This window comes from Squalius cephalus (assembly GCF_949319135.1).
Source record: "Squalius cephalus genome assembly, chromosome: 9".
NCBI classification, from domain to species: Eukaryota; Metazoa; Chordata; class Actinopteri; order Cypriniformes; family Leuciscidae; genus Squalius; species Squalius cephalus.
In genome coordinates, this window is record NC_137130.1 from 31,248,413 (window position 1) to 31,276,086 (window position 27,674).

General features: G+C 36.3%; 1 protein-coding gene across 1 annotated transcript in view; it reads left to right on the forward strand.

The window, feature by feature from the left end:
* The window catches only part of LOC307164444 (activin receptor type-1-like), a 114,688-nt gene that overhangs the window by 75,401 nt on the left and 11,613 nt on the right, over positions 1 to 27,674 (forward strand). The window contains exons 3-9 of the mRNA XM_079881296.1: positions 15,270 to 15,524; positions 16,247 to 16,510; positions 17,056 to 17,261; positions 19,487 to 19,586; positions 19,966 to 20,112; positions 20,297 to 20,572; positions 22,274 to 22,471. Coding sequence (XP_079737422.1) covers positions 15,270 to 15,524; positions 16,247 to 16,510; positions 17,056 to 17,261; positions 19,487 to 19,586; positions 19,966 to 20,112; positions 20,297 to 20,572; positions 22,274 to 22,471 — 1,446 coding nt within the window. The remainder of the gene's footprint in view (positions 1 to 15,269; positions 15,525 to 16,246; positions 16,511 to 17,055; positions 17,262 to 19,486; positions 19,587 to 19,965; positions 20,113 to 20,296; positions 20,573 to 22,273; positions 22,472 to 27,674) is intronic.

Consider the following 27,674-nt stretch of genomic DNA (forward strand, 5'->3'; position numbering starts at 1 on the left):
GTATTTCAATGTACGTCATATTACACCTCTTTAGATGCTATCTTCAGTCTAAAAATGTATTTAATCAAGTAAGAATATTCAAATATACAGAAATACAATCTAGATATACATCAAAATAACTTGAAGGTTGCAAAAAGTAATGCAAGAATGATTTAATGTAATTTCAGAACCGTTCTGAGATAGTATTTTTCATGTCGTGTATGTTGACATTTAGTAGGCTACACTATGATTGCCCAAAGAATTCACATTTAACTTTTTAATGTTAACAAATGTATAGTTAATGCAGAGGAGTACTGTGTGCTTTGCAGCATGCTGCAGACGAACCCAACGAATTGAAATGGTATACAACTTACAATACACACACCCAAAAATCATTAGTTTAACTTTATGTGCCATGTTTTTAGGGCCCAAGCCCTGCAAGGGCGAAGGCCCTATTGTTTTCGGATTGATTATTTTTAGGGCCCAAGCCCTGAAAGGGCGAAGGCCCTATTGTTTTCCTTAGGATTATTTATTATTATTATTATTATTATTATTTTTCTTACGACTATTCAGGCACTTTTGGGGCCCTTAACATGCTCGAAAACTCTTTAAACTTTGCAAACGGGTCAGAACCCGCGGCCATCAGGGCCGGGCTGAAGCTGGTACCCGGGCGTGGCGGGGGGCTCGACAGCTCCCCCTGGAACGGGGTCCGAAAACTTGGTCCATGAATCAAACATGCTTGCATGTAATCATCCGTTTGAACGGGTCACAAATGAGACAATGAGCAAATTTTCTGTAAAAAACAAGACATAATAACAAAGCCAGTGTTACTTAATGGTCAAGTAGTTGAAACAGTGCAGTAACTTTTAAGTACTTAGGTACGGTTCTCGATAATCACCTGAGTTTTATAGAAAATACAGATTTTATTTACAAGAAATGCACACAACGTCTAAGTCTGCTCAGAAAATTGAACTGTTTGGTTGTCAGTACTAAGATTATTGAGCTTGTGTATATCACACACATTGAAAGTGTCTTAACTTTTCATCTTTCTGCTTGGTTTGGCCATTTAAACTGTAAGCGTAAGAAAAAGCTTAACAGGATAGTGTTAATGGCTAGTAAGATAGTAGGAAAACCACAAAAACAATTGACTGAAATATACATTGACAGAATGAGTAAAAAGGCAAGAAAGATCACAATAGATAGTACTCACCCCCTCTGTAGTGAGTTTGAACTTTTGAAGTCCGGGAGGCGCTTCAGAGTGCCTCTGGCTCAAAGTACTTTAAAAAAATCCTTTATTCTGAATGCCATTAGTATCCTTAATCAAATTAAGTGACAACAACAAATGAGTTAACTTGATGTATTTAAGTATATTTATCTTCATCATGATTTTTTATATTGTATCTTTTATTTTTTAGAAATATTCTCTCTTGTACGAGTTGTTGTTTGCATGTCTCTTGTATTTGTCGAGAATAAACAGGGATCTTGGAGTTTTCCGCCGTCGCTGGAATAATCACGGCCTGCGCACTGAGAGATTTAGCCACTTTTATTTGAAAATAAACCTATCTATCGATCTAGATGTAGATGACTATCCATCTATCTAGAGATGTAGAGATGGATTATCCATGTTAATGGGTTGACTGGTTTTATTTGGTGCTAATTGAGGTGAAGACTTCATAACATAAGCCTCATATCATATAAACAGTATTTATTTATATTTGAAACCTGGTAAGATGCATCACATTTGTAGAAAATAAATTGGATAAAAAATATAATTGATTGATCCCAGGATAAAATGTATCAAAAAGCATATGTTAAATCTAAAAAATTAGGATGACTTGTGCATGTTTGAAATAACATGAGGGTGAATAAATGTAGACAGAATGTTTTGAATTTTGAGTGAACTATCGGATGTTTCTGTAATTTGGTCCCTGTAAAGCATCTTGGTGGCACCCTGCTCGCAATAGTGATACATTTTATAGTCATTATATCTATCTATCTATCTATCTATCTATATATATATATATATATATATATATATATATATATATATAAGGTTATGTTGCTTAACAAATTTTCATTACAACTGCATCGATCAATAACCACATCTGTACGCTTTTCCCCAATCAAATGTTAACTTTTAAAGTTTGAAAACTTGAGGTATAGATATACAGCTAGAATGGTATTAATGTGCAAAAGAAGGCAATCTTATCTTGGTAAAAAAAAAATGTTTTCATAAAATTGCAATCAAGATATTTTCTTTGGCCTATACACAAGAAAAAGAAAATGGAAAAAATACTGTATAGGGACAAATTAAGTTCTTATATATGTCCTGCCCTGAGCACAAGCTCTCATTCTAATCCTGTAAGTCTTAAATACTTCTATAAAGTATAAAATACCCTATTTAAACACTAAGTCTTAAAAAAATTAAATGGATAATATCACCTCTGTACTTAATTACTGTTTGTCTGTGTTGAGCGCACAATATTTGAACAAAAAGGTTTCAATAAGCGCCACCTGCTTGTGATACCTTCAAATGTAAGCACAACAAAAGTCCACGTTGTTCTCTAAGACTTACAGGATTAGAATGAGAGCTTGTGCTCAGGGCAGGACATATATAAGAACTTAATTTGTCCCTATATTTTTTCCATTTTCTTTTTCTTGTGTATAGGCCAAAGAAAATATCTAGATTGCAATTTTATGAAAACATTTTTTTTTTACCAAGATAAGATTGCCTTCTTTTGCACATTAATACCATTCTAGCTGTATATCTATACCTCAAGTTTTCAAACTTTAAAAGTTAACATTTGATTGGGGAAAAGCGTACAGATGTGGTTATTGATCGATGCAGTTGTAATGAAAATTTGTTAAGCAACATAACCTTTATATATATATATATATATATATAAAATGACTATAAAATGTATCAGCGAGCAGGGTGCCACCAAGATGCTTTACAGGGACCAAATTACAGAAACATCCGATAGTTCACTCAAAATTCAAAACATTCTGTCTACATTTATTCACCCTCATGTTATTTCAAACATGCACAAGTCATCCTAATTTTTTAGATTTAACATATGCTTTTTATTTATTTTCTTAAATGTGAGCAATTGTAACAGAACTAATTTACATCCTGGGATCAATCAATTAAATTTTTTATCCAATTTATTTTCTACAAATGTGATGCATCTTACCAGGTTTCAAATATAAATAAATACTGTTTATATGATATAAGGCTTATGTTATGAAGTCTTCACCTCAATTAGCACCAAATAAAACCAGTCAACCCATTAACATGGATAATCCATCTCTACATCTCTAGATAGATGGATAGTCATCTACATCTAGATTGATAGATAGGTTTATTTTCAAATAAAAGTGGCTAAATCCCTCAGTGCGCAGGCCGTGATTATTCCAGCGACGGCGGAAAACTCCAAGATCCCTGTTTATTCTCGACAAATACAAGATTTATCTTCTTCTCCATGAAGATAAATATACTTAAATATATCAAGTTAACTCATTTGTTGTTGTCACTTAATTTGATTAAGGATACTAATGGCATTCAGAATAAAGGATTTTTTAAAAGTACTTTGAGCCAGAGGCACTCTGAAGCGCCTCCCGGACTTCAAAAGTTCAAAATCACTACAGAGAGGGTGAGTACTATCTATTGTGATCTTTCTTGCCTTTTTACTCATTCTGTCAATGTATATTTGAGTCAATTGTTTTTGTGGTTTTCCTACTATCTTACTAGCCATTAACACTATCCTGTTAAGCTTTTTCTTAAGCTTACAGTTTAAATGGCCAAACCAAGCAGAAAGATGAAAAGTTAAAACACTTTCAATGTGTGTGATATACACAAGCTCAATAATCTTAGTACTGACACCCAAACAGTTCAATTTTCTGAGCAGACTTAGACGTTGTGTGCATTTCTTGTAAATAAAATCTGTATTTTCTATAAAACTCAGGTGATTATCGAGAACCGTACCTAAGTACTTAAAAGTTACTGCACTGTTTCAACTACTTGGCCATTAAGTAACACTGGCTTTGTTATTATGTCTTGTTTTTTACAGAAAATTTGCTCATTTGTCTCATTTGTGACCCGTTCAAACGGATGATTACATGCAAGCATGTTTGATTTATGGACCAAGTTTTCGGACCCCGTTCCAGGGGGGCACTGTCGAGCCCCCCGCCACGCCCGGGTACCAGCTTCAGCCCGGCCCTGATGGCCGCGGGTTCTGACCCGTTTGCAAAGTTTAAAGAGTTTTCGAGCATGTTAAGGGCCCCAAAAGTGCCTGAATAGTCGTAAGAAAAAAAAAATAAAAAAAAAAAAATAATAATAATAATAATAAATAATCCTAAGGAAAACAATAGGGCCTTCGCCCTTTCAGGGCTTGGGCCCTAAAAATAATCAATCCGAAAACAATAGGGCCTTCGCCCTTGCAGGGCTTGGGCCCTAAAAACATGGCACATAAAGTTAAACTAATGATTTTTGGGTGTGTGTATTGTAAGTTGTATACCATTTCAATTCGTTGGGTTCGTCTGCAGCATGCTGCAAAGCACACAGTACTCCTCTGCATTACCTATACATTTGTTAACATTAAAAAGTTAAATGTGAATTCTTTGGGCAATCATAGTGTAGCCTACTAAATGTCAACATACACGACATGAAAAATACTATCTCAGAACGGTTCTGAAATTACATTAAATCATTCTTGCATTACTTTTTGCAACCTTCAAGTTATTTTGATGTATATCTAGATTGTATTTCTGTATATTTGAATATTCTTACTTGATTAAATACATTTTTAGACTGAAGATAGCATCTAAAGAGGTGTAATATGACGTACATTGAAATACTGTACATACATTACCATTACAGAATTAAAATTAAATTAAATAAAAAATGGAGCACCCCAAACAAGTAATTATCAAAAGAAATGACAGCAGTAGATAAATACCAATAGATTCTTCATTTGTGATGTGGAGGCAAACTATAACTCGGGCTTTGATTCTTTCCGTACATTTTTATATGTGTTTTAGAGATTGAATTCAAATCAAATATTAACATTACTGCCCTAACTATTTCTGAATAGGATGTCTACTCCAATAGTATGGAAATAAGGTTCAGATCACTAAAAACCATACATGGAAGTCGAAGATCTCATCGGTGGAGTCTGCATGTCATCTAGTGGAAAATTTTGGGACTGCGTACAATACAATCTTTCCTAAAGCTCATTTATTGAGACATCAACCTAAAATCTGGCCCAGAACTTGTCCAGATATTTAACATTGATTTTCTTGAAGTTTTAGGGTTGAAAATGTTTTGTAAAAAATAAATAAAAATAATTATATATATATATATTTTGTAGAACTTATAATATAATAATATATTTAAATTGCAGTTTTATCAAAATTTAGATAAAAATAAAATTGCCTTGTTTTTCTTCGCTCATGCCTTTGTCCCTATGTGGTTTAGGTCTCTTGTATTATCATTAATCCCAAGCAAAACAGCATGGAATTATCGATGGCAAATTTTACAGAGGAGGGGATTATAATTGGTGAGTTATTATAATCCAATAGTTATCATTTAAGTAAAAAAAAAAGAAAGAGAAAAAACACAGTTTTTTTATTTTCCAATTGTAATTTTGGTAACATTTTACAAAAAGGTTTCATACATTAAGTACATTAGTTCACATGAATTAATAATGAACTGCACTTCTACATGTTAATTTCAAATTTCATTTCAACCTTTACTAATATTTATTAAAATCAAAAGTTGTTATTAACATTACTTAATGCACTGCGAACTAACAGGTTACTAAAAGGGTACACTTCTCAGATTAGTAAAGTAAAACAAAGTTGTTAAAGTAGTTTAAGTTTATGAACATTTTAAATGTATACAATACATAATGTTGTTTATATATATATATATATATATATATATATATATATATATATATATATAAACCATATATATATATATATATATATATATATATATATATATATATATATATATATATATATATATATATATATATATATATAAACCGTTCTGGGCCAGATTTTAGGTTGATGTCTCAATAAATGAGCTTTAGGAAAGATTGTATTGTGCGCAGTACCAAAATTTTCCACTAGATGACATCCAGACTCCACCTATGAGATCTTCGACTTCCATGTATGGTTTTTAGTGATCTGGGGTCTCATTTATAAAACTGTGCGTAGGAACCTTACTAAAAGTGTACGTGCGACTGAAAGCCAAAAATGACGTACGCAAAAAAATATTCAGACTTATAAAACCGTTCGTACGCCAGAACCTGCTCAGAATTCACTTTATAAATCCCAGTCAGCGGAAGATTGTGCGCACATGCGTCTACACCCGAAATAACCATATATGGAGCTTTCAACGCCTAGTTTTACTATGCATACCCTCATCTGCATATCATTTGCATATGATTATTCATCCACGTGATAACATTTAACGGTACAAGACACATTACATTAATACAAATAATGTACTTGCCTATCCTTGTCTTGTTTTTGAATACATAAATCAAATAGTGTAAAATACATTTCATCTTTTCCACTGGCCGAATTGTATTTTTAATTGTTTATATTTTTAATGGAAACAGATAGGCCTTGGGCATTATTTGCACGAAACTATTTTCTCAGACAATCTTGTATTATCATGATAAGAAATTATCTCTGTGGTTAAAACATTAAAACACAGCACGCTACAGGAAAAGTGTTCAAAAACATCGCATCCACAACAAATATTTATATTGATTGAATTTGAATATAAAAAATGTTGTAACTTCTCAGTAATGATTTCATGTTTAAGTGTTCTCCATTAATTTGAATGGCATATTTAATCTAAATGTTTATATCAGAAGTAAAATCATTATTTTAAATCATTATTTTATTTATTTAAACTGCGTCAGTTTCACTAAACGGCCCAACGCGCTCGCTGGCGCGGACATTTAAGAAGGGATGGATATTTGCTTTAAGTGACAGGCTTGGTGAGTGAAATTATATTTGTATTATCTTTCTGTATTATGTTTAATTTTAATTCTAAAAGTGACCAAAAAGACATTTAACTCCAACTCACCATCGGTTTCGCCAAACTGCTCCGTCTCCAAAATGTTCGTACGCATGGGTCAGAGTTTGCGTGCAGGTGCGCAAATTTTCCCGTCAAGTTTGTTTTTATAAATCACAACTTATGCGTCGGAAGTGCCGTACGCCTCTTTCAGGGCATGTTTTGTGCGTACGCAACGGTTATAAATGAGGCCCCTGAACCTTATATTTCCATACTATTCCAAATATGTATGAAGTAGACATCCTATTCAGAAATAGTTAGGGCAGTAATGTTAATATTTGATTTGAATTCAATCTCTAAAACACATATAAAAATGTACGGAAAGAATCTAAGCCCGAGTTATAGTTTGCTTCCACATCACAAATGAAGAATCTATTGGTATTTATCTACTGCTGTCATTTCTTTTGATAATTACTTGTTTGGGGTGCTCCATTTTTAATTTAATTTAATTTTAATTCTGTAATGGTAATGTATGTACAGTATTTCAATGTACAGTATGTCATATTACACCTCTTTAGATGCTATCTTCAGTCTAAAAATGTATTTAATCAAGTAAGAATATTCAAATATACAGAAATACAATCCAAATATACATCAAAATAACTTGAAGCTTGCAAAAAGTAATGCAAGAATGATTTAATGTAATTTCAGAACCGTTCTGAGATAGTATTTTTCATGTCGTGTATGTTGACATTTAGTAGGCTACACTATGATTGCCCAAAGAATTCACATTTAACTTTTTAATGTTAACAAATGTATAGGTAATGCAGAGGAGTACTGTGTGCTTTGCAGCATGCTGCAGACGAACCCAACGAATTGAAATGGTATACAACTTACAATACACACACCCAAAAATCATAAGTTTAACTTTATGTGCCATGTTTTTAGGGCCCAAGCCCTGAAAGGGCGAAGGCCCTATTGTTTTCGGATGGATTATTTTTAGGGCCCAAGCCCTGAAAGGGCGAAGGCCCTATTGTTTTCCTTAGGATTATTTATTATTATTATTATTATTATTATTATTATTATTATTATTCTTACGACTATTCAGGCACTTTTGGGGCCCTTAACATGCTCAAAAACTCTTGAAACTTTGCACACGGGTCAGAACCCGCGGCCATCAGGGCCGGGCTGAAGCTGGTACCCGGGCGTGGCAGGGGGGCTTGACAGCGCCCCCTGGAACGGGGTCCGAAAACTTGGTCCATAAATCAAACATGCTTGCATGTAATCATCAGTTTGAAAGCGTCACAAATGAGACAAATTAGCTAATTTTCTGTAAAAAAACAAGACATAATAACAGAGCCAGTGTTACTTAATGGTCAAGTAGTTGAAACAGTGGGAACTTGTAAGTACTTAGGTACGGTTCTTGATAATCACCTGAGTTTTATAGAAAATACAGATTTTATTTACAAGAAATGCACACAACGTCTAAGTCTGCTCAGAAAATTGAACTGTTTGGCTGTCAGTACTAAGATTATTGAGCTTGTGTATATCACACACATTGAAAGTGTTTTAACTTTTCATCTTTCTGCTTGGTTTGGCCATTTAAACTGTAAGCTTAAGAAAAAGCTTAACAGGATAGTGTTAATGGCTAGTAAGATAGTAGGAAAACCACAAAAACAATTGACTCAAATATACATTGACAGAATGAGTAAAAAAGCAAGAAAGATCACAATAGATAGTACTCACCCCCTCTCTAGTGAGTTTGAACTTTTGAAGTCCGGGAGGCGCTTCAGAGTGCCTCTTGCTAAAAGTACTTTTAAAAAATCCTTTATTCTGAATGCCATTAGTATCCTTAATCAAATTAAGTGACAACAACAAAGGAGTTAACTTTATGTATTTAAGTATATTTATCTTCATCATGATTTTTTATATTGTATCTTTTATTTTTTAGAAATATTCTCTCTTGTACGAGTTGTTGTTTTCATGTCTCTTGTATTTGTCTTTTCAGTCTGGTGAGCCAAAGAAAAATTTCCACTTCGGTGGACAATAAAGATTTATTCTATTCTATTCTATTCTATTCTATTCTATTCTATTCTATTCTATTCTATTCTATTCTATGAAACTCGGTACACATACAGATCTCATCGGGCCGAACAACTTACGCACTCTATGTTATTAGCTCCGCCCAACAGGAAGTCGGCTATTTAGGGTTGTTTGGAAAACACATACAGTGGAATGTGAAAGACTCCTCCTAGGGAATTTATCCGATTGCCACCAAACTCGGTGTGAATGAAGTCAAGTCATTGAGGATGAATTATTGACAGCAGATTTTTGATATCTTGAACGGGTTGGCCGTGGCGAGGAAACGAATTTATGGCGAATAATGGGACACAGGAAGTGTGTTATAACTTCTGCACACATTAACTTATCTTGATGAAACTTCACCTTCACCAAAGGCACCAGGGTGGCTGTGCCCCCGGCTTGGGCCCACAATCGCTGCCTGCAGCTATATTTAATATATATATAAAAAATATACACAAAATATACACAATCTATACACAAAAATATAGCTGCAAGCTACCCTAATCCATTTGTAGAAAATAAATTGGATAAAAAATATAATTGATTGATCCCAGGATGTAAATTAGTTCTGTTACCATTGCTCACATTTAAGAAAAGAAATAAAAAGCATATGTTAAATCTAAAAAATTAGGATGACTTGTGCATGTTTGAAATAACAGGGTGAATAAATGTAGACAGAATGTTTTGAATTTTGAGTGAACTATCGGATGTTTCTGTAATTTGGTCCCTGTAAAGCATCTTGGTGGCACCCTGCTCGCAATAGTGATACATTTTATAGTCATTTTATATATATATATATATATATTAGAGGTGGGCATAGATTAATTTTTTTAATCTAGATTAATCTAGATTAATTTTGAAATTAATCTAGATTAATCTAGATTAAAATGGCTCATTTGAATTCTGCCGAAGGCATTCAGAGTATGTGTGCTACCCAAATAATGACTATAAAAGTAAGTCTTTGTGAGCGGGTTTCTCAAGCCAGGTGGCGCATTAGACCAGGTGCTCATCTCCTGTTTCCAAAATGCATCACAAACTGCTTGAGAAAGCTGTTCTACTCATAGACTGTAAAAGGTTACTACTGTACTGTTACCGTCCGTAGGCAACATTAGGTAGGCCTATGTTATTATCAACTACTATAGGCTATCAATTAGGGATGGGCGATATGGCCTAAAATCCATATTGTGATATACATTGCAGCCTCTTGTGATAACGATATTATAATAAAACCATTTCAGAACAGGTTACACAGGCCCTGCTAAACAACTGCTAAATGTATTTATTTATTTTATTTTTATTTTTTTGAAAGGGTGTATGTAGTTTTGAGAACATATATTGTGCAAAACTGTAAGTATACAACATCATTTTGCAGATAAATAAAATGTAAGTACACTAGCTGCAGAGACTTAAGTAGGTCTAATGTTTATTATGGCTTGGAGCTTATGAAACCCCAAATTTAAAATTAGGATATTGTCTAACTGATGTCTTTTCAGTTAAAAAGAAACACAACAACGATTCTTAAAATCGGGCGCTTTTAATAAAAAGAGATTATGTGCTACACCACTCACTAAGATATATTGGGAATAATACGCGCGCGCTGGTATTCAGTGATGTGTTTCGTTTTGAATTTGAGGTGGTAGAACGGATTAGTCGTGTGTTTAAAACTTACCGAAATGTTACACCACACAGTCTACGTCGGACGGCTTAAATACAAACCAAGTCCAAATAATGGATGTTGCACCGATCTTTTACACCAGCTTTCACTTTCAGCCGTGTTTACTTAAGATGACGACGAATATAATGCGTTCCAGCCGGGTGTTCCTCGCGGCCGCGGGTAGATTGCGTCATCATAGCTTGTGTAGCTTGAGCCAGCTCCCAACCCAACTTGGAGAATAGATTAACGGCGATATTTTTTTTATCGCGCGATAAGAGTCTCGCGTTAACGCAGCGCGTTAACGCCGATAACGGCCCACCACTAATATATATATATATATATATATATATATATATATATATATATATATATATATATATATATATAAAAGGTTATGGTGCTTAACAAATTTTCATTACAACTGCATCGATCAAGAACCACATCTGTACACTTTTCCCCAATCAAATGTTAACTTTTAAAGTTTGAAAACTTGAGGTATTGATAAACAGCTAGAATGGTATTAATGTGCAAAAGAAGGCAATCTTATCTTGGTAAAAAAAAATGTTTTCATAAAATTGCAATCTAGATATTTTCTTTGGCCTACACAAGAAAAAGAAAATGGAAAAAATATAGGGACAAATTAAGTTCTTATATATGTCCTGCCCTGAGCACAAGCTCTCATTCTAATCCTGTAAGTCTTAAATACTTCTATAAAGTATAAAATACCCTATTTAAACACTAAGTCTTAAAAAAAAAATTAAATGGATAATATCACCTCTGTACTTAATTACTGTTTGTCTGTGTTGAGCGCACAATATTTGAACAAAAAGGTTTCAATAAGCACCACCTGCTTGTGATACCTTCAAATGTAAGCACAACAAAAGTCCACATTGTTCTCTAAAGACAGATATTGATTAACCTGCATTAATTGCTTACCTCCACCGTAACTGATTTTCCCACACAAATGTTAATGATTTAATGTTAGAGCTAGAATGACCACTAATGTGTTTATTTACAAAAAGGCATGAGCGAAGAAAAACAAGGGAATTTTATTTTTATCTAAATTTTTATAAAACTGCAATTTAAATATATTATTTCTATAAGTTCTACAAAAAAGGACAAAATAGATAGGCTGAATAACCTGATCTATGGCATGTTAAATGGTGGTAGCCTAGTCTATGAACAGTAGCTAAACCCCCCTAAGCCCACAGAAATGGTTAGACCCAAGCCTTCAGCAGCCAATGACACTGACCCGTTCAAACTGATTTTAACTGGTATTTCACGCGTCCTTTTTGCCTGGTTGGAAACTTCACACACGTTTGTACTGCCTGTTTGGGTTAACTGTTTACACGTCAAGTTTTGTCCTAGTCAAAACACACGTTTTCAACGGCCATTTTTGTTATTATAAACGCGCGTCAAAAACGCGCGTTTTCGGTGACCCCAAAGCGCATGTTGCAAACGTGCGTTTTAAATGGCAGATCACACGTCGAGGACGCGCGTTTTGATGCAAAAACCGCGCGTTTGTGACGCGCGTTTTCCGTGACCACAAAGCGCGCGTTAAGAACGTGCGCTTTTATGGCAAATCGCGCGTCAGGGACGCGCGTTTGGCGGTCGAAACGCACGCTTTTGACGTGTCAGTGTGCAATCAGACGCCCGACCAGGCGTTTGTGAACACTTTGGCTTGCCATACAAAACACACGTTTTCAACGCCCATTTGAACGCCCAACGCAGGGACGTGCGTTTGGCGGTCGAAACGCACGCTTTTGACGTGTCAGTGTGCAATCAGACGCCCGACCAGGCGTTTATGAATACTTTGGCTTGCCATACCCGCAGGGTTTGAATGAGCTCGCGAGTTCCCGTTTCCTCGCGTGAAGATCTGTTATCCTCTCGCGAAAGTCATTTACTGCGCGCGCCACTATCAGTTGTGCGCACTGTTAATTTTGTCATTGATTTTACTCTTTTTAATCTTCACCTTGCAAAACTCAACGAGTGAGAGAATCGTGCCAAGACTGTAAGCACAGCACAGCTAAAAGAAGACACAACTCTATTAATCGGGTTATTTCGGGAACTTGTTTGCCTCATGTGCACAAGTTATTTAGACATTTGCAACAGTTCATTTTTTTACACAAATGTTGATTTTACGCGACCAATCTGTTTTGCAGAAGTTTCCTGACTGTTGTTTTCGGTTGCAAATTGCTGTTCACAGGCTTGCAGTGGGTATTTGTGCGAAAACAAAACAAAACAAAAACGTGCCAAAAGTGTAGGCGCGGAAAAATGGAAGTCAGAAGAATCCAGATCATATTTATTTTGTCTAAGCATGAAACTGCAGTTTCACAATACGTGCATTACACTTACGAATAACAGTACAATGCTGCTGCTGCAAAAAAATTAAATAAAAAAAAATCTTACACTTGAAAGGCGATTTACACCTTTACAAATCTTCTCTTGAACATGCAAATTTTATTTACGCTTGCAATCTTATGTACACTTTAACAAATCTTACCCTGGGCATGCGATTCTTTATGGCATCATATTACCTTCATAGGGAGGTCTTCACAGGGGAGTCTTTTATCACGGTATTTGGTATTATCACGATATTGAAATAAGTTGCAAAAATTGTTGTCATACTATAACTGGTTTAATAACTTTTTTATTATAACAAAAAATAACACATAAATACATATATGAACATATAAATACAATAAAGCAATACACAAAACATGTATAAAACAAATGTTTCGAACAGATTAAAGATTAAAAGGCTTATAAAGAACAATAGGCATCCCTTTACAATAAGGTCCTATTAGTTAATGTTAGTTAATGCATTAACTAACATTAACAATAAGCAATAGCTACATTTGTTACAAAAGTTATTTTCATATTTAAAAAATACAACTGACCATTTTTAGTTTCTCACGTTCATTAAATAATACAATTACAACTTTTGATTTTAATTATGTATTATTAAATGTTAACATTAAGTATATTTCATTGTCAGTTTAAGTTAACTAATAAATTAACTAATGTTAACTAATGGAGCCTTATTGTAAAGTGTTACCAAACAATAAAGACTCATAACATTTTCAATCAGTATGGCATGTTGTAGTCCAGATTCAAATATAAAAATGTTTAAGTTTGAAAATAAGCCTATTAAGTGTTTACGTATTCTGTGCTGTGATGAACATCATTGTGAATACAAAAATCTGAATGGATGTTTACTCTTCAGAAACCGAAAGTAGTGCAGCAGCTTGGTTTACGGGGTTGTTAGTGTAACGGTTGCATTTCTGCTGTTCAACAAGCACCATCTGCTGGTAGACAGCGAATGTGCATTTTCATTCAGCACGTCTCCTTCACTCGTTCTGCCACGTGCTGCTCGTGCCTGTTGGGCTTGTTTATGTCAGATTGAGCGCATGTCTCTTTGACTCAGCATACACCAGTGTTGTGCATTTTAAACAGTTGATAGGAAAAGTATTCTTTAAAAAAAATTGGAATAATTTGTGATAAATAATTATTCATAATATTTTGAAGTGCCCACGATAACAATATCATACATGTTCATTATCGTGATATATTATATTACCGCATACTGGCACGTCTAATATCAAATTATATAAAGAGTCCACATAATTCATACATTTATGCACACCAAAGCACACACAAGAAAAAAAACAAACAAAAAAAAACATTACAGAACAAAACTTTTCAGAATTCAGTGTACAGTGCAGCAGCAAATAGCTTATTTAGTGCTCATTAGAGCTTGTTTATATTTTAGACATGTCAAGTTGCCATACGGAACAGGATCACATGGACCCCCCCAAAAAAGCCTAAACCAACCACCTTGACCTGACTGCATTATATGCCTATTACAGTTCACGGATTCATTCAGAATGACTAAAAACAGCAACATACACATAAAAACATTATCCTGAATGTGTGTGGAAACAACATGAATGTACTGAAATGTGATCAGGTTGTTTGAATGAATTTCACTTACTGGAAAATTGCACTGAAAACTTTCCCGGAGTTTAGCGGCGTAAAATTATCTGATCTCAAGCAGAGAAGCAAATTGGGGTTATGGGGTTAGACTATGGAATTGTCCCTAATCATTAGGCAGGTGGAATTTTGTAGTACTACTGTAGCAGTGTAAATACTACTTTGTAATCTTGATGAGCCTGCTACTGAGAAGTAATCATACTAATAATATATGGCCTGCTGCTGAGTTTGGAGGAGGAGGATGATGAGGATACATACACAGAACACTGAGAAATAAGTAGTTAAGACAAAAAAAAAAAAAAAAGCATGAAATAAACGTTAAAAGATATAGTAAAATATTTCCTTGGTTATACCATCATATAATAGATTTTGACTTTATTCTGTATGTTAGTTTTAATAATCAACCTCTGGGACATAAAAGTGACCATAGTTGAAGAAATAGAGATAGCCATGTTTCTTGGCTAAGCATCTCATAATTGTAGATAGAAGGGAAATGTCTTTCTTATGTGTGTGTGTGTTCTGCAGATAAAGGCAGCACTGGTGACGTTGAGTGCGTGTGCGAGGGGTTTTCATGCAGTGATGTCCAGCGCTGTTTTGGCCTGCAGTGTTTCTCCTCACTGTCCTTCGAGAATGGGACAGCCTTACAGCAGAAAGGGTGCATTGTGGGTAGTGAAGAAATGGCAGTGCGCTGCAAAAACTCCCAGTCAGTGGACACGCTGGTGTACTGTTGCCAGGAAACATTGTGTAATGCAAATGTTACCGTGGAGATGCCAAATACAGGTGAATCATTAATTGAAGCAATAATTTATCCTTTTTATTTAAACCTCACACCTTAAATGTACCACAGTGTAATGATGAAAGTAGTCCACTCATGCTGGGTGAAAAATTGTCAAAAACAAAAGAAAAAGTATTTTTGCATTAATACAATGAAACCTATTTCATAGCCTTCTGTTTCATGATCTTTTTAAAAAATGATTAAATATGACTCTGACCATGTAAGATTTGTTTAGATATTTAAAATATTGCAGGTTGGTATTAAAGTAACTATATCTTGCATAAAAATGAATTAATCTTAAGCTACTTAAATTTAAAAATTAAATTTAAGATAAAATGACTAAAAACAGCAACATACTGCATACATACATATATACAACATACATACAACAAAATTTTAAGATAAAATTAATCATTAGCTACTTTTCTGTCGGTCCAGTGTGAGCCAGTGCTAAAAATGTGCTGGGCAAGGCCAATAGCCTCGGACCTCAAGCACTGAAGCCAAAATCAATCAGGCCAGTAGCCCTGCAGTGCTACCCTAAAACACACACTTAACACGCCTGCATAGAACGACGTCATGCAACATCACCAATTCACCAGCATGGGGGAGCTAGCTGACTGAAAACTAGCTAGATTGCAATAAGAGCATGACATTTGGACTTTACTTAAAGACTTAAGACTAAAAAGAAAAAGTAACGACAGTAATATATTAATCTTCTTCTTTCCAGATGCAGAGTTAATGGCAGCCCCTACAGAGCACGAGTGTGTGTGTGAGGGCCGGTCGTGTGTAACGGGGGACCGCTGTATGGGTCAGCAGTGTTTCTCCTCTTTGACTCGGAGTGATGGAATGCCAGTGTCTCAGAAGGGCTGTTTTAAGGTGTATGAGCAGGGCAGGATGACCTGCAAAACTCCTCCATCACCTGACCAGATTGTAGAGTGCTGTCAGGCTCATCTGTGCAACATGAACCTCACTGTGAGACTTCCTGTACGAGGTAATGCTTACACATACACAAACTAATAAACTGCTTCTTCTCAGGTTTAAATGGACATAGTTTTATATTGATTGGTTGCCATGCAATTGTCTTTATTGCTTGGCTTATTTGCAGATTTTCAGCCATTTGTTTGTACGCGTTTTAGCCCCAAAATACACATACTAATTCTAAAAGTTTCAGTGACCTGCAGTGTGACATGCATTTTTATCATTAATAATTAATAAGCCTCCAGCTTTTATGACCTCATTAATAATTTAGGCAGGTATGTTTGATTAGAGGTGGAGCTGCTTTAAAAAAAAAAAAAAAAAACTCTACAGGACAATGGAAATTGGACCAAAGTAAATTGGCTATACACAATAACTTAGTGGACACAATGACTGTTTTTGATTATTATTATTTTTTTTTCACATTGCAATGACAGGGGGTTTAAATGAGCTTAATATCATAATTAACTAATATGAACTGTTGTGAGATTTACTGCTTTGCATGCCAAAATAGTGTCTTTTTAAATGACTCTGTACACTAAGTCTCTATGTCTCTCTCAGTGGTGGAGGCCCCCAACTATAGTGTGACAATGCTGACCATTGTGATTGTGGCTCCAGTCATCGTTCTGATATTCCTATCTGCTGTGGCGATCCTGATCTTCCGTTGTATTCACCTTCACCAGATAGAGCATCTGACTGCTCATGATGCCGAGTATGGCACCATTGATGGTCTGATTGCGTCTAATGTGGGAGAGAGCACCCTTGCGGTGAGGCAAACAAACACATCACAAAGTCTGTTATCAGTTTGAAATCAAGCACATTGAGCTCTTGCTGAGAAATGTGGTTCCATTTGTTGAAACAGCACAACCAACAGATAAAGTAAAGTTCAAGTAAAAAATAAATACATTACTTTTCAAGTTATTTATAATTATTAGGCCATTTAAAGAACTACAGTAAATAGCTCATATGTTGTACCATGGTAAATGCCCATTCACACTAAGAACGATAACTATAAAGATAATGATAACTATGTTAGCATCCACACCAGCAGACATATTGTTCTGTTTATTCTAAGTGTGCACTGCGGTTTATGTTGTCTGTCACTTTAAATGCTTGAGCTCTTTAAAGCAGGATTGATTCTGTTCGGCTGTCAACACTGCTACAGTAACCACACATTTCTTTTTTTTAATCTGTATTTTCTTTTAAGCTTATTAATTAATGGAATATCACATAAATCCATGCACAACTTACTTTTCTTTGAAAAGTTTCTACTTTATACTGTCTTTAAGTACTATGTACTATGTAAACATTGAAATTAGTAATTTGATGCAATGCACTTATTCTGTACATACATGTTTTTTCATAGTACCTATATTTAAAAAAAATACTTTACTTTGAGTGGTGTTAACCTGTGCAAATTCAATTGAATGGATATGATTTGAAAAGGCACACACCTCTCAATAAAAGGTCTAAGAGCTGAAAATGCTTATCAGAGCAAAAACCAAGCCATGAGGTCAAACCAACTGCTTGTAGAGACAGGATTGTGTCAAGACACAGATCTGGGGAAGACTACAAAAACATTCTGCTGCAGTGAAGGTTCACAGAAGAATGTAGCCTCCATAATCCTTAATGGAAGACGATTGGAACAACCAGGACACTTCCTAGAGCTGGCCTCCTTGCCAAACTGAGCAGTCAATGGAGAGGGGCCTTGGTTAGAATGGTTAGCTCCATGATCATATATGGAGATGGGAGAAACTTACAGAAGGACAAATATCACTGCAACACACCACCGATCTGGGCTTAATGGCAATGTGGAGGAAATGTATGGAGGAAACCAGGCACTGCTCTTCACCTGCACAATACCATCCCAACAGTACAGCTGTGGGGGTAGGACTGGGGGACACATCAGAGTAGAAAAAAAGCTCAATGTAGCAAAATATAGAGATGGCCTTACTGAAAACGTAGTTTTTTTGCATTGTCATTATGGTGTATAGAGCGTAGACTGATGTGAAAAAAAAAAAAATCAGTCAAAGTAGTTTAACATAAGACAGCAACATTAGGGGGTATGAATTATTTTGCAAGGCACTGTATACAAGTATATTGTTGAGCCTTCCTCTACCCCTTAACCCAGCCTTATACTGTACCTAACTATACCATGAAACCTGCCCCTAATCTTAACTGTATCCCACCTCAGTAGCCGCAAGTGTTTTGCAATACATATACATTTTTTCATGTACGTACATGGTTAAAGATGGGTAATATAAAGTGTGCCCCAAGATTTAGTTTTTTGTTGACATGATTTTTTGAAATCATGAAGTTTTATGAAACTAACAAAAAATTCAGAATCAGTCAGAAATGTCAGAATCTCCAGCATCTCCTCTCTGTTTAAACACATTTTGGCAGAAAAGATGAATTGTGTTCAGTGTTTTGATGAATTTGTGTGTATTATGATGTGTGTTTGCTGATCTGGCTCTTCATTTGCTGTTGTTGGATTTTTTTCAAGCTATTTTCAAAGATCTTTGTTGGAGTGCTTGGCAACCAAAGCAAATATTCAGCGGTCTAATGTTTGCTTGAGTATAAAAGTCTCCAGTGCTGGGAGTGACATGTTATTAAAACCACTTGAATCTGTAAAATCTGCTCTCAGAGGCCTAGGAGGTGACTGTTTTTTGCTTTGATACTTTGAATGTGTAGATTCATTTGTTCAGACAGTGATTAAAAAGTGTCTGAAGATAAACAGCTATGATTTTTTGGGATTATGCAGTAATTAGTCTCTGTGTTTTGCAATCCTGCTCCCTAAAAGTCGTTCTCCATGATGCAAACATATGGTTATCATGACTCTTGTGGTTTTGGCCTTCGGTGCATTTTTTTTTCCTCATTCCATTATTTGGAATGTGGCTGTTCAATGTGTGCTTTCTAGTGTATAAGTGTGTGTACTGCAGGGTCCAAATGAAAAAATATAGATGAAGTTGAAGTCCTTTTGTCTTTCTCTCAGGATTTGTTGGATCATTCCTGTACATCTGGTAGTGGCTCTGGACTGCCTTTCCTGGTCCAGAGGACAGTAGCCCGACAGATCACTCTCAGCGAGTGTGTCGGTATGTGCTCACAGCCCCACACCATCTCAGTTCTTTATTAGAGCTATGTTTGTGTGCATAAAGTGTTTCTCAGATTTTATGTTGCAGGTTAACAGCTCCTTTAAAACTAAATTATACACCAAACGGCTTTCAGTTACTAAGCAATAGTTATGGGACAATTTTTTACCAGTAGTAAGCTATATCTGACACAACCTCATTTTTGAGTTATCTGGGTTATGTCCTCACTTTAAAAAAAAAAAAAACGCATAAACTGTTACATTACATAGCCTATATATTTCTGCAAAGTCATTAGCTGTAAACAAAACAATAAAATTCTATGGTGTGGCCTTAATAAACAACCAAAACAGTTAATTAAGCATATATGTGTGTTTTCTTTCAGGTAAAGGTCGATATGGAGAGGTTTGGAGAGGTCAGTGGCAGGGAGAAAGTGTGGCTGTGAAAATATTCTCATCTCGAGATGAGAAATCCTGGTTCAGAGAGACAGAAATCTACAACACTGTCCTACTGCGACACGAGAATATTCTGGGTAAATCATTTACACCTTTCATAATGAAAGCACAAATCAAAGCACAAACCCTAGAAATGACATTTGCATTCATTAGGATACCTCAGTTTTGTAATAAAGAACAATGATGAAAGATATTAATTTCACTTAACCATAACTTTGCTATATAAAAAGTTTACTTTGGATACAATTTTTTTTTTTTCAGGCTTCATTGCATCAGATATGACATCACGTAACTCCAGCACTCAGTTGTGGTTAATCACACATTTTCATGAAATGGGATCTCTCTACGATTACCTGCAACTCAGTATGCTGGATGCTTCTGCCTGTTTGCGGATGGCACTGTCCATCGCCAGTGGCCTGGCTCATCTGCACGTGGAGATCTTTGGCACTCAGGGCAAACCAGCCATCGCTCACAGAGACCTAAAAAGCAAAAATATTTTAGTGAACAAAAATGGACAGTGCTGCATCGCAGACCTTGGTAAGAATGGCTTCTGACTGAAGCAAAAGTTATTTTATGCATGCTGTTGATTCATATGGCTTTATATTAAAATATTTAAAATATTACCATGAAGTGTATTTTGGACAGTGTCAGCAAACATTCAAAAACACCATGTGATCTATGATTATGTATGGAAATAATTGAAGTAACTGACAACAGGGCACTGAAATATTGAACATTTTATTTAAGTTCAGTTGTGCATTAAATTGTCAATAATTAGTCTAGGTATTATCAAAATAATACATTATCACAGTAATTATGGTCTGGACTGCTTTTTTTTACTTGTGCAGTTATTGCATGTTTTTATCTCAGGTTTTCATCTCAAAACTAAATTTGTGTTAGAGCTATTTTCTTACAGAACCAATTCAGATAATTTTAAGCATGAAACTACTGAAACTACTTTCTAAACATGCAGTTATCCCTGAAGCCTCCTAATGTATCAACCAATCAAAAAAACATTTGTTTACGTCAAATCTTTGTTATTTTTCTTAGCCATTTTTATATTTACTGGTATACAACATTTTTTGTTAGGCTGAATAAGTAAGAGTCGTAATCATGGCAATAGAGGACAGATTAATGGATTTTAAATCTGTAAATATTTTGTTGCCTACTTCCGTCCATCAATCACTTGTTGTCTGGTTTCTAATAGTGAAAATCACTTGTTTCCCTCAATATTTATCTATTGAACATGTTGTTCTTTATACGCAAATAAGTAGAAAGCAGAAGCGAGCTATTTGCTCATAAAGGACGGACACTTTAATTTATGTGTCTTTATTAAATTCACTGACTCACTCTAGAGCTCCAGGCCTCATTTCTGCAACTTCAGGGTGTTATTAGAAGAAATCAGTTGTTTCCCCCTAAAACTCTAACGAAAACCCATTAGGTAGCTTTTAGCTAACACATATCTGGGTACTCTTATATACACAGGAAGTGGAATACAAGATTTGTTTTTGTAGACCACTTGAAACTACATACAGCACATTAAAATGAACACGTTCTTCTTAGTCACAGGATGTGAAAACATGTTGTCCATATGGGACTAGAGGTTTTCACTTAGCACTATTGTTCCCTCTGCATGCTCAAAAAAATGTTGTTCAAGACCTTTGGAGACTTGTTGTTCATGTTTCCTTCATGTCACATGAAATTGAATTATTGTATATCCCCACAAGAGGGTGCTATACAACATTTAAGAAGGCAATTAGCTTTTCCCATCAAGCTGTGCTGATATAAATCTCAGAATATGCATTTCGGATGCATCTCAGCATTTTAGATTATGCTTTTTGGGTTGTATGCAAATATTTGTCCAATTAAATGCTAAATTACAATAGGCTACCCCTTCCTCTAGCATTATAAATACTATCTGGAAATTAGTCTATTTGAAAGTGTCATCATTGCTTTCGCCCCTGGGTAAAAGCTGTCAAATGTTGTTTTGCTGAGCTGTGGAAAAGAGCTGTCCTTCAATATGTACATCCTCAATTTCCGGTTTTAATAATAACAACATCAACACAGGGAAGAAAACAACTGAGTGGACTCATCAAACCATTACATGGCATCTTTTAAATGTAGAATGCAGTCTAATCCAGGGACATGTGATTAATGTGAGCTGTGCAAAGCTACAGTACTGATAGATATTGTGCTATGTGATAATGATACATTTGGTCACACATTTGTGTTCTTCAGGTCTTGCCGTGATGCATTTTCAGGACACAAATGAGCTGGATGTTGGGAATAATCCTAAAGTTGGGACAAAACGCTACATGGCACCTGAGGTTCTGGATGACTCCATTCAAACAGATTGCTTTGAGTCTTACAAACGAGTCGATATCTGGGCCTTTGGACTCGTGCTGTGGGAAATTGCTAGAAGAACAGTTAGTATTGGTACGTATATCTTTACATCTGCTTAACATACTTAACATGGTACGTAAATATTTATATCTGCTTAACATGGAGCTCCATGCCAAGGTGGGGAAATGATCCTGTTAAACAATTATAAGATGGTCAGTTTTAATTGCTATTTGCATCCTGAATAACACTTAATGAGGAAAATGTCAATGAAAGCCGAAAAGACTTTTGAGATCACATGGCCCTGAGTTGGTACAGGATGGTGAGAGTGTTTCTCAGCCAGTCGCAAGATATAGCAAAGATCTAGACTATGCTCAGGAAAATCTCTGATTATGTTAGGGGCGGCAGTGGCTCAGTGGTTCATGTAGATTGTCTACAAACCAAGAGGTTGGTGGTTCAATCCCCGGTTCCACATGACCAAGTGTCGAGGTGTCCATGAGCAAGACACCTAACCCCAGCTGCTCCCGACGAGCTGGATGGCGCCTTGCATGGCTGACACCGCCGTCGGTGTGTGAATGAGTGAGTGAATGGGTGAATGTGAGGCTATATGTACAGCGCTTTGGTGGCCATAGGTCTGTGAAAGCGCTATATAAATTCAGTCCATTTACCATTTACCATTAGGGGCACTGAAGAAGACATTCACTGAAATACAACTTTTGAGGAGAACAAACCATCTACTCTGATCATGTGAACTGATGTCAAAAATTAGTGAAGTTCCTTGAGGAAACAGAGAGAGAATGGCAAGTGAACCTGCCTTCAAATAAATTTTAGCTTTATCATTTAAGAGAGATAGAGAATCAGAGTCATCCACAGAGTCCTTAAGCCTTGAGACCAGAGAGGGATATAAATGCGCTGTTTGTCCAAAATATGTTACAGAAATGAAGCAGTGATTGTATTGATCCTTTGTCTCACTCACTCACTCACTCACTCACTCACTCACTCACTCACTCACACACACACACACACACACACACACACACACACACACACACACACACACACACACACACACACACACACACACATTACACAACACGAATTACAGGACATTCGCGAGCTTCATTTCACAAGATTGCTTGATGTTACGCTTGCAGTGTGTGTTCTTGCCTGCCGGTATTTTCCTTACAAATGCTTTAGTCAAGTCAAGTCAAATCACCTTCATTTATATAGCGCTTTTAACAATATTGATTGTTTCAAAGCAGCTTTACAGTGATAATAGGAAATTAAAGTAACAGAGAGCTCTAGAATAAAGTTATTGTCCAGTTTTGATTGATTCACTTCTGTTGCAAAGATCATTAGTTATTAACTTAGGGGCCGCTAACATGACACCATTCTAACAGAAAACACTCAACGCGGTCCGGCCCGCTCATCCGCACAAAACAAAACATATATACAGTGAGGAAAATAAGTATTTGAACACCCTGCTATTTTGCAAGTTCTCCCACTTAGAAATCATGGAGGGGTCTGAAATTGTCATCGTAGGTGCATGTCCACTGTGAGAGACATAATCTAAAAAAAAAAATCCAGAAATCACAATGTATGATTTTTTTACTATTTATTTGTATGATACAGCTGCAAATAAGTATTTGAACACCTGAGAAAATCAATGTTAATATTTGGTACAGTAGCCTTTGTTTGCAATTACAGAGGTCAAACGTTTCCTGTAGTTTTTCACCAGGTTTGCACACACTGCAGGAGGGATTTTGGCCCACTCCTCCACACAGATCTTCTCTAGATCAGTCAGGTTTCTGGGCTGTCGCTGAGAAACACGGAGTTTGAGCTCCCTCCAAAGATTCTCTATTGGGTTTAGGTCTGGAGACTGGCTAGGCCATGCCAGAACCTTGATATGCTTCTCACAGAGCCACTCCTTGGTTATCCTGGCTGTGTGCTTCGGGTCATTGTCATGTTGGAAGACCCAGCCTCGACCCATCTTCAATGCTCTAACTGAGGGAAGGAGGTTGTTCCCCAAAATCTCGCAATACATGGCCCCGGTCATCCTCTCCTTAATACAGTGCAGTCGCCCTGTCCCATGTGCAGAAAAACACCCCCAAAGCATGATGCTACCACCCCCATGCTTCACAGTAGGGATGGTGTTCTTGGGATGGTACTCATCATTCTTCTTCCTCCAAACACGTTTAGTGGAATTATGACCAAAAAGTTCTATTTTGGTCTCATCTGACCACATGACTTTCTCCCATGACTCCTCTGGATCATCCAAATGGTCATTGGCAAACTTAAGACGGGCCTTGACATGTGCTGGTTTAAGCAGGGGAACCTTCCGTGCCATGCATGATTTCAAACCATGACGTCTTAGTGTATTACCAACAGTAACCTTGGAAACGGTGGTCCCAGCTCTTTTCAGGTCATTGACCAGCTCCTCCCGTGTAGTTCTGGGCTGATTTCTCACCTTTCTTAGGATCATTGAGACCCCACGAGGTGAGATCTTGCATGGAGCCCCAGCCCCAGGGAGATTGACAGTCATGTTTAGCTTCTTCCATTTTCTAATGATTGCTCCAACAGTGGACCTTTTTTCACCAAGCTGTTTGGCAATTTCCCCGTAGCCCTTTCCAGCCTTGTGGAGGTGTACAATTTTGTCTCTAGTGTCTTTGGACAGCTCTTTGGTCTTGGCCATGTTAGTAGTTGGATTCTTACTGATTGTATGGGGTGGACAGGTGTCTTTATGCAGCTAACAACCTCAAACAGGTGCATCTAATTTAGGATAATAAATGGAGTGGAGGTGGACATTTTAAAGGCAGACTAACAGGTCTTTGAGAGTCAGAATTCTAGCTGATAGACAGGTGTTCAAATACTTATTTGCAATTGTATCATACAAATAAATAGTTAAAAAATCATTCATTGTGATTTCTGGATTTTTTTTTTTTTTAGATTATGTCTCTCACAGTGGACATGCACCTACGATGACAATTTCAGACCCCTCCATGATTTCCAAGTGGGAGAACTTGCAAAATAGCAGGGTGTTCAAATACTTATTTTCCTCACTATATATATGTGCGCAGGCGTGTAGTCGTTTTTTACAAACCAACCCTCAACAAACTACTTGTGTGGCCTTAAAAATGTATAATAAAGAATTATTTATCGCTTCTTCGTAGCCACGTGAACCGGAATTATCCCGACAACTTTTTATCTGTACAGAGGTAAAGAGAAGGAAGGAGGCCTTCACAGGGGAGAGACTAGTTGACACTTCAGGACTGCGTTGTCGTCGGGTTCAGGCACATGTTCTTCATCAGATCTGGATACGGCCTGGATCCGGCGGACTGTGGTAAACCTCGGGATAAACAGAGAGACTAATATTAGCGTAGACGCCATTCTTCTTGTGATGTAACAAGTACATCAGGATTTATGGGAAGTGTTCCCGGGTTCCGGCTGACCTAAACTATGCAGCCTAACACCAAAGTTTTGGTGCTAAATAGGAAAAGGATCTACTGCCAGCAGTCGATTTTGATATTCTAGGTATTATCAACTGGACGGAATTTTGAGATTGCAAAATCTCAAATGAGATCTCAAATGCCTCTAAGAAGGCATCATTTGTTTAATTTGGAATGCAGTGGGCTATATTAAAAATATGAAACTCAATGACAGAAGGCTGCTTTGTTTCAAATGCTCAAGTGCGCTTTGTGAAGAGCGCTCACAAATGTGGCTGTGAGCGACTCCTATAAAGTGGTTAAATGTACTTGCATCTCAAAATGTTTTTATGACGTGGAATTAATGTATCAGTGCATTAGTGTGAATGCAGCGTATTAGATCTCCCACTGTCTATAATGTCATCAGTAATATAATTACATATGTAAATGAATATAAAATAAAGATTTTAAGTTTTATTAATAATATTAATGAATTAGAAAAAAAAGTAGATTTAAATCGAAACGGATCTTGAGGTGCCTAAGGATTCCCACCCCTACTATACAATGATTTACTGCTTGTCTTTGTTGAATAATACAAAATATAAAGAGCTTAAAAATAATCGCATATTAAATCGCAATTGCAATATTGGTAAAAAAAAATTGCACTTAGATTTTCCAAAATCGTTCAGCCCTAATAGATATAAATCTTAAATAGGCTAAAGAAAAGGTGCATTATAGCTCAAGCTGCGAGGTAGCTCTGCATAAAGACACAGATGCGTATGTACAGCTGGCTAATCAGAGGTCTGTAATGTTTGTATAAAAGGTGTTTATTGCTTTTGAACTTGTTTTGAGGATGGCACTCTTGGCATTGCTCTGGTATTTTGCTGCACATGCTCTCAGGCGAGAACGCGTCTTTAGAGTGATACATGAGTGTCATGTTTACAGAGATTGATGAAAGAAAAGGTGTGGAATGCCCTTATATGGACATGGTTTGGGCATGTTTTATGTAAATGACTTGCCTCTGGCTTTAGAATAATCAGAATACTCAATATTAAAATGAGGTCAAGAACAAACAAGTGCGTACACACGTGTTGTGAATTAGGCAGAAAGTTTTCATGAGAAGTTCAAATGTGCGTATAAATATGAATAGCGTAGGCAATTATTAGTGAATATTATTCATTAGTTCTCAGTCCCAAAGACGAAAGGGACCATCCTGACTTTCATCAGTGACAGGTATAAAAGCACACATCTGTCATTGTATGGGGATGCATCAGTACAAACGGTTTGGGTGACTTTTATGTGTGTGAAGGTACCACTGATGTGGAGGCATATATTGGGATTATACAGAGACATTTAATGGCATCAGGATGATATCTTTCCTGGGTAGCAAGACAATGCCAGGCCTCATTCGGCATGTGCTACAACAGAGTGGTTTTATAGACTCTCTACACCATAGAGTGGATGTCCTTGACTGGTCTGCCTGCAGTCCAGATCTGTCTCCTGAAAATGAATGGCCCATCGTGAATAAGAGAATCAGACTACGACGACCATGTTTTTGAGCAGCACTTTTTTGAGCTTCAATCTGATGGTTGTAATGGTTACAATCCACTGCCATATATAAAGCTCGGAAGCGTCAGGGTGTTTATAAATATAACTCCGATTATATTCGTATGAAAGAAGAAAATCATATACACCTAGGATGGCTTGAGGGTGAGTCATGGGCTAATTTTCATTTTAAAGTGAACTACTCCTTTAATGTTCATGAAACGTGCATAACGTTTTTCATTTCAACGCCTTTTCAACACCATCATTTTATCTTTTTCTCTCGTGTCTCCTGGTCACAACACAGCCTGTTTACGTTTAATTACTGAAAAAGC